Raw genomic sequence first — 9,093 nt, 5'->3', positions numbered from 1 at the left:
TATTTAAAATCTAGACACCTTCCAGTCGCAATAGAGCTATGTGATAAACAGAATCCCAAATAGTAAAGAATATATCGTTGAATTTATTAAACTTGTTGAAAAATGTTTGTTTTTCCTCTCCAAGGGTCGCAAATGCTGAAAACTATTAAAATCGTTTCCGAAATTCAATATTAAATCAGATCCTCTGTACTGTTGTTTCATTAGTAGATCTTGTTGTAGTAAGATTTAATGGCGTCACAAATGATGTCATAATGTAATGCTCATCAAATGAATAATGTGTCAGGCATTCAATCTTTTCCAATGTCTTTCTGCTACAAGTTTTATTAAAATAGTTACGTCTTGACATGTGATAATCCCCAACCCCAAGGCTGGCAAGACTGCGAAATTACTCGGACTATTTTGAAAACTTTATTTCGACCTCATGCCTGATTTTTATTTTATGTTTTAAGTCTGTCCAAAAGGTGTTCTAATATCAACCATCAATGAATGTTGTACCAAGGGAAATCATGCCTGTATTGTCCGATCTGGTTATATTCACCCTATACAACACAGAAGGCCAATGCAGAAAATGGTGACCAATATGACTCGATTGGGAACTATAGCAGGTCAATCGATACCGCATATTTAGAGTTTTTTTAAAAATTAAGTCCTGAACTTGTATAATGTTTCTGCTGCATTCAGTTGTATTATGACTTAAGTAATATCTAGAAAAAAAACTCCTACATCACACATCAAAGCAGGATTTGTCCCAGAACATGTGTCACACATCAAAGCAGGATTTGTCCCAGAACATGTGTCACACATCAAAATCAGGATTTGTCCCAGAACATGTGTCACACATCAAAATCAGGATTTGTCCCAGAACATGTGTCACACATCAAAATCAGGATTTGTCCCAGACCATGTGTCACACATCAAAATCAGGATTTGTCCCAGACCATGTGTCTTACTTATACTGGACCTTTAAAGCATGATCTAGTTCTTAACTTTTTAAGAACATAAGACCAGTCTTTCCTGGAAAAATAAATCTGATCATATATGCCTGTTCTCGCTATATTATCAGAGAAAAATGGTTAACTTTACAGGAGATTTGAAAACAAACAAACATTATTCTGCATGGATTGAAAATTTCCTCACCTATTCACCCCTAAATAAATAGTAGTAAGTGACTTAGAGTTTTTAGAATGTGCAACGTTCCCAGATGTAGTTTCTTTTGAAAAGAACAATCATTATAAGCTTACAAATTTATCATATGGATATTTTTATATAATTACAGCCAGTAATCATCCATAGCTGTGGTTTGCGTGTTTTTCAGTATATACTTTTGTCAAATATTAATTAAATAATTCGTCATTTCCACTGGATTGTAGGTAGATGATCATCAGACCGTTCGTTTGCTAATCAGTTTGTTTAAACCTCTCGGTACGAAAGTATGACAATATAAGACATTTAGTACACGCAAATACTATCAATTTTTCTTTTAGTGTTTTCATGTTTTTGGTATGTGATAGACGGTTAATATCTGAATATATCAAATACAACTGTGCCCTAAAATCAGGTCATTTACTTCTGACTCAAATAAGAAGTTCATCTTGTATGTAAAAAAGCACTATATAGGAAAATAATGATGTAACTGAAGGAATAAGAGAAATAAGTTTGAAATAGTGCAAGGGACTGGTTATCGTGGCATCAGTCAGTGTCTTGCACATTCAACAAGTTTATTTGGAAACAGTGGAGTTTACCTAATATCACAAGTACATGTACACGACAGCACAAAACACATCAAACATAATCTGTGTAATAAATATCGATATAATGTGCAACGTGTTCAAATATGAAACGAATGAGAGACGACAAATGTCCAATGTCATCAAAGATGTTGTTGCCTTCATATCAACCTTTAGAACAAAGGCATACCTCATCCGTCACTGCTGGATCAAGACCCTTCGCAACTCATCATCGCTGCTAGAAAGTTTGCGCACACGCGATAACGTAGTTTTGCTCCTGGTTTCAATTTGGGGAGCGATTTCTGGTAGTCTTAGTTGTTTCTCAGTTTCGCATCTTCTTAAAGAATTTAATTTCTTCCCCAATCTTCCTTCCAACTTTGTGATGCGTGCACTTGGAAAACTTTGAGTGAACACATTCTCTTCTTCTTCATCTGAGTCCCGTGAAATACCGTCCACGTCACTTGCCCGTTTATCGACATTTCCATTGCAGTAGTTTGGTGAGTTTCCTCCCGAATTCACAAGGCATCCTTTCATGTTTCTGAGATCTGGGAGTGAAATAGAACCCCTCCTCTTTTTCTTTTCGAACTTTTTAGGAAACTCGACGTTCTCACATTCACTTGTTACCAGACTTGGCAATATGATATTGCCACTACACAGATTAGAATCACGAGCACTCTCGTCTTTATGTTTAGAACGTTCTAAATTTGCTGAAGTAAGAATTAACGGATGACGAATTTCCTCTTCGTCCAGATAGGTAGCTTTGCGTGATGTATAGTGAGATTCACATTTATCGGAACTCAAATCGTCTTGCAGATTAAGCTTTTTCATCTCTTTTAACCTGTCTTTATTTTGTTCTCTTTCCCTCGGCGAAATGTATACTGTGGACAAAGTATTTTGAGATCTCCTCTCCGGAGAGGCGGAAAATTCAAGTGTTAAAGAACTTATTTCCTTGTGTTTTCGATGTCGGGGTTTGGATTTCCTTTGACTTTTAGGGGACTCATTAACGACTGACTCAAAGAGATTACAAATGTTCCTTTTACCCATCTTCTTTGCCAATGTCAGTGGCGATTGACCTGAAAGCATAAATTAGTATCAAGGTCGAAAGCGCTATTATGGCACCCGTGTACGAAAACAGCTAATTTTTTGTCACCATGGAGAGGGAACTCAGATGCATTTTGGTGAACAAGCAAAATGTTTCACAGCCTGTCGGAAAACTAATGTTTTACATACAGCCGAGGCAGTAAATGTTATACGCTTTATCTGCATCTTGCTTAACATATTTTCCTTGCTTTTAACCAATAAGAAAATTTAGTATTAAGCCAATAAAGAGAGCACAGTATACGTATATAGTGAAGAATATCGAAACATTACCCCAACGACAAGTCGCCAAGCCAATTAAGGTGCATGAACTGACAAAATTGTTATGTATATTTATTACTCTGAGTGAAATACTTCGCCTGACATTAAATGATAATGACTAGAATCTGATACTCTTGAATTGTTAGAGATGTATAACTCTAAATCAAGACAGACACATACATGCACACACACATACATACATACATACATACATACATACATACATACATACATACATACATACATACATACATTACATTACATACATACATACCTATCTGCATACATAGATAGATACATACCTACCTACCTACCTACCTACCTACCTACATACATTACATGCATGCATGCATGCATACATACATTACTTGCATGCATGCATACATACATACATACATACATACATACATACATACATACATACATACATACATACATACATACATACATACATACATACATATATGTAAGTGTAAAATGTATATCTTTACTAAAAACCTGTGACTCCAAACGAAGTGAAAATGCCGATTATTACCAAGATTACCCCTGTTTTGAGCAGCAATATAAATCATTAATCAATAAGTACCAGAGTGCAAAGTCAAAGGAAATGGGGCTAGTTTCAATGTGCAACGTCAAGGGAAATGGGGCTAGTTCCAGTGTGCAAAGTCAAGGGAAATGGGACCAGTACCAGTGTGCAAAGTCAAGGGAAATGGGGCTAGTTCCAGTGTGCAAAGGCAAGGGAAATGGGGCCAGTACCAGAGTGCAAAGTCAAGGAAAATGGGGCTAGTTCCAGTGTGCAAAGTCAAGGGAAATGGGCCCAACTCCAGATTGCAAAGTCAAGGGAAATGGGGCTAGTTCCAGTGTGCAAAGTCTAGGGACCTGGGGTCAGTTTCAGTGTGCACAGTCAAAGGAAAGGAAGCAAGTATCAGTGCGCACATTCCAGGACACACAGAAAGTGTAATGAAAAGGTGCAAGCGATATCTCAAGCAATTTAATTTTTGCTAAGCAATATTTATCTCAAAAATATGTCTTATTTAGAATAGTTTCGTACTACTCTAAATTATTTGCCTTTTTATCTGTCTGTCGGTCTGTGTGTGTCCGATTTCAATTATAGAAATCTCAAATTAAAGACGATGTTCTGCCATTTTGCAATACATGAGATTCGTCTTTTAAAAAGAGATGTGAAAGACAGGCAATAACAACTTTCTTTATATCTCGCTTTTAGTATGTGATAGGTTTATTCTCTGCAATGAATCCTCTGACAAACAGATTGAGTGAAATAAGAATTCGGACTCACACTCAATAAAACGCACTATAACCGTCTATCTTTTTTTCTCTGTAGAAAAAAGTAATATTCTTATCAATTAAAACAAAATATTCTTATCAATTACAATGCAATCTTCGTATCAATTACAATGTAATATTCTTATCAATTACAATGTAATATTCTTATCAATTACAATGTAATATTCGTATCAATTACAATGTAATATTCGTATCAATTACAATGTAATATTCGTATCAATTACAATGTAATATTCTTATCAATTACAATGTGTTATTCTTATCAATTACAATGTAATATTCGTATCAATTACAATGTAATATTCTTATCAATTACAATATAATATTCTTATCAATTACAATGTAATATTCTTATCAATTACAATGTAATATTCTTATCAAATGAGATGAAATAAAATCAATAAAGGGGTATATAATACAGCAGGTGAAATAATTGAAAAACATCAACATCCACATTCCCCGCTCTCCATACCCCCCCCCCCCCATGTACCTACCCCACATGGATCTTCAATACTAAATACTCCATGGTAACTATGGAATAGAAAGAAGAAAGAAAAAAATCAACGTACCTTTGCTGTTGTATATATTTATTAATCCCAACCCTGACTGATGTTGTATTATATCCTCCACCATATAGAAGTCGTCGTTTTTCACGGCGTAGATTAGAACCGAGTTTCCTTCAAAATCGAGCATCTCTAAACGAAGAACAGAATGGTCCATCAGGCTGTCAAACACAACGGAATTGTCTGCTATGCATGCGTGCATAATGGCGGTACGTCCCCACGAATCTTGTGCGTTAACATCTGGGTCTCTTTCAAACACAGAAGCCATTATTTCTTCCATCTCATTTTTGTTTAGGTTTAGATAACACATTTTCATAAGGACTGTTTGAAGATCATGAGTTATATCTCTCTGATTTATATCGAAATTCTCATCGTGGATAATTTCAAGAATTTTGTTGTAATCTGAATTTTCGAATGCAAGTCGAAGTTCTCCATGACGAACATCCGGTTCCATCTTCATTCAGTGTGCTGAAATGAACAACTGAAAATAATAATAGAGCATAGGATATAAAATTTTGTCACTTGATAACATGATCTTTCCGGAGAGAGAGAGAGAGAGAGAGAGAGAGAGAGAGAGACAGAGAGAGAGGGAGAGAGAGAGAACAAACCGAAAGGGTTCATGTCAATAAAAGCTACAATGGACGAAACCCACCTTTTTGATTAAGAGCGTTATAAATACAACTGGAAATAACGACTGCACATAACACACTGTTAAACTCGGTCACAAGTAACCTTACCCACCCCCCATCAACTGACATTGTATGCATGTTTTTTTTCTACTAATTACAAACTGGCAATATAACGCGACACGAAGGGGTTGAGTCACAATTAGGTTCAACGCCTTTGTAACAACCGTTTGTTATCAGGTAATACAAAACCCTGTAAGCTGTCATCGGTTTTGTATGTACTGTCTACACCCTTGAAGCGACAGAAAATGTTCACAGTGAACTGATTATCATGGAAATCAGGCTACTTTTAATAAACACAATATTGGTAGATACGTTTATTGAAAAACAGGTGAAATGTAAGAAAGAGACTTAATGATTTACGCAGACGTTTCACAGAAATCCTAAACTCCGTTGATGAATATTTAGATAAATAAACCAACGCGTTGTTGAGAAAGAGACTCCTGATACGTAAGCTATCGTGACGTAAGATAGGTATGTAGGTAAGCTGATTGGTGATTGGTTTGATTGGGTCGTTAATAGGTTATTTGACTTTTAGGTGTGCATATATATATATATATATATATATATATATATATATATATATATATATATATATATATATGCACACACACACACACACACACACACACACACACACACATTTTAGGTATCTACAAAAGCAAGCAAAACCATATAACTACATAATTTATTAATCTTTTTTGCAGTAGACTGAAAAATTTAATAATTTTAGGACACAAGAGCTGTGTGTATTGTATATTGGCCCCATGAACCCGTCTGTGATACGTATGCTCTTATACAAGCAACCACAGCTTTCTGCAGTACATCTGAAATGTTATACTGCACCTAAAATTACCAATATTACTGTACACTTTTCAAAAAGCATATACTCCTTTGAAATGAAATCTGACCCTGTTGCTTTATAGTGTTATACGGTCTGAATCTATTTTTAAGTAATGGCTTTTCTATATAGTAAATGAAGTGTGTTCTAATAATGAATTACAAAACAAAATACAACCCCAAAATACAACCCTAAAGAATCGATTAAACAAAAGAAACTAAGAGATAAGCTGTGAATTGATAGTTATATCCGCTCTCGAGGTAGAGATATGCATTCGTTAAAACTGAACTTACCATTTTAGATCACCCTGAAACTTGTTATGTCTCTGCGCAGTGTTGAATAAGATTAGAGCATACTCTCACAGATCTAGTTGGATCCCTTTCCACTAAACCCAGAACTAGTTGGATCCCTCTCCATTACACCAGTACTATTTGGATCACTTTCCAATACTCTAAGAACTATTTTAATCTCTTTTCAATACACCTATTACTATCTGGATCCCTTTTCAATACACCCATAACTACATTGATCCCTTTTCACTACACCGATAAGTATCTGGATCCTCTTTCAATACACACATAACTATCTGTATCCATTTTTACTACACCCATAACTATATGGATCCATTTTTACTACACCCATAACTATCTGGATCCATTTTCACTACACCAATTACTATCTGGTTCACTTTTACTGCACTCAGAATGTCAATCACCACAAATTTCGATATTCAAAATAAAACTGCATTTATTATTTTCGTTAAAATTTATTTACTCTTAACGTTTAATATGACAGATGAGGCCGGATTTATGGGTGGCATAAATTGGTCAGATTGTCATTTCCTTTCTCAATATATCGGGGCGGGTGAACAAAAGCAAAGCTGATGATTTCTTTCCTTTTTCAAACATAGATATGCAGATTACAGGAATACATCGATATTTGTTGAATTTTGTACTTAAGATTCCGACTTATAAAACTGAAGTGTACTGATCTTTCAGATTCATTACTAATCCACTAAAGAATGACATTAACACCTTCCAAAATAAAAGTAAACTTGACTTGATGATGTTTTTCAAAACTGGACAAACTACTGATCTGAATGTATTAATACGTTTTGTGAAAACCAACCAAATCCAGCAAGGTTGTAGTGAACAACTGTCAAATTGTATGTTTTGTGTGCCCTCTGAAATTGAAAATGTAATACATTTTACTATACTAAAGAGAATAGTGGGTGCAAAACTATGAGGTACACCGTCCATTAGATTAAGCAATCCTTGAATGTCACAGAATGTCATTAAAAATAAAACGCAACCTCAAATTTCCGTCTACGCTAAAATTAGCAGAACTGGATTAATGGGAGTCCCTGTCCAATACGATCCTATCAGCCTGGGCGAATAGACAGCACAGCTAATGATGTAATTATTGTCATTACAAAACCATGGATTCAGAGAGTGAACAAAATAATAAATGCTTTTAAATTCACATAATACATCCAAGAAGCAAAATTCCAAACGAAGCCGTCTAAAATGCAAACGAGGCTGATGATTTTCTTGAACTGGAGTAAATACTAATAGGGTCAGGTTAGAGGTTTACATGTATCGGCAGAATTTGATGGAAAAACAATCTGATCGAGCAAGGATACACAGAGTAGCACTAAAAATTAAATGTATCTCTAGGTCTGAAATTTTGATGGTATTGACAGACTGGATGAAAAACAACTCTGGGGTTATAACTCTGACAGTTCTAGTCTGACAAACCTGAATCGTATGTGGATCACATACTCCTGTTGTGATTCACGTGCATAAAAAGTTTTACGAAGACATCACAAACTGTTCAGGAGAGAGAGAGTAAACAACAAAATATGATGGACGGACGAACAGACGGACGGACGGACGGACAGGTAAACAGGCACAGTTTGTAATTAAATGTGACTAATTCTTAAAATACTAATTACGCAAACTCTATGTGTTATTGAACAAAAAGACTATCCATGATACAAACAATTCAAAGTTTTTTTTAAAGCTATATCAAAAGTTCAGGAGATTTTAAGTAAACAAAAGTGGGATGAAACGAAAAGCTGACACCACTATGCCCTCAAGCTTTGTTTTCAATCACCAATAGTGCAAGGTCATTTGTAGGTGATTTCCTATAAAGGGCAGTTATGACACTGCTAAATCCATAGCTCCACACCTTTCGCCATTTCAAGCCAGGAGAAGTGGTTCTTCAGACGGGATGTGGTCTAGTCTCTGCCTTGGTAGCCACGCCCACTGTGTAAGTAGCAGAGTACACGTTTTGTGTATGATTCTGGACCACGCCCACCGTGTAAGTAGCAGTGTACACGTTTTGTATATGATTCTGGACCACTCCCACTGTGTAAGTAGCAGAGTACACGTTTTGTATATGATTCTGGACCACGCCCACTGTGTAAGTAACAAAGTGCACGTTTTGTATATGATTCTGGAAGGTTAAGATGCTTCTTTGTCTCCACTGAGTGTTACTTTCATTTTCAATAGAGGCTTACTCTTTCTAAGTACATGCTCTTACAATTACAGAACAGGAAAATGACCAGTCAGATTGTCACGTTTTCCCCAATATTTGCTAATGTTTACTAA

The 9,093-nt window shown here is 35.6% G+C and overlaps 1 protein-coding gene across 5 annotated transcripts in view; it reads right to left on the bottom strand.

Moving 5' to 3' along the window:
* Nucleotides 1–1,651: 1,651 nt before the first annotated feature.
* LOC149793100 (uncharacterized) overlaps nt 1,652–9,093 on the bottom strand; it is a 47,071-nt gene continuing 39,629 nt past the window's right edge. For 3 of the 5 annotated variants that reach the window (XM_089967006.1, XM_089967004.1, XM_089967005.1), the window contains exons 3-4: nt 4,961–5,422; nt 1,652–2,800 (exon numbers count right to left, since the gene is read on the bottom strand). In XM_089967006.1, the coding sequence (XP_089823132.1) occupies nt 1,926–2,800; nt 4,961–5,414 (1,329 nt within the window). In that variant the 5' untranslated portion in view covers nt 5,415–5,422 and the 3' untranslated portion in view covers nt 1,652–1,925. Of the gene's footprint in view, nt 2,801–4,960; nt 5,436–9,093 lie in introns of all 5 variants that reach the window. The other 2 variants (XM_089967007.1, XM_089967008.1) reach the window with 1 other exon arrangement.

Source organism: Sinohyriopsis cumingii, chromosome 8, assembly GCF_028554795.1.
Source record: "Sinohyriopsis cumingii isolate HCF-2022 chromosome 8, ASM2855479v2, whole genome shotgun sequence".
Taxonomy (NCBI): Eukaryota; Metazoa; Mollusca; class Bivalvia; order Unionida; family Unionidae; genus Sinohyriopsis; species Sinohyriopsis cumingii.
The sequence above is the reverse complement of the archived record's forward strand: the minus strand, read 5'-3'. Positions and strand labels throughout refer to the sequence as shown.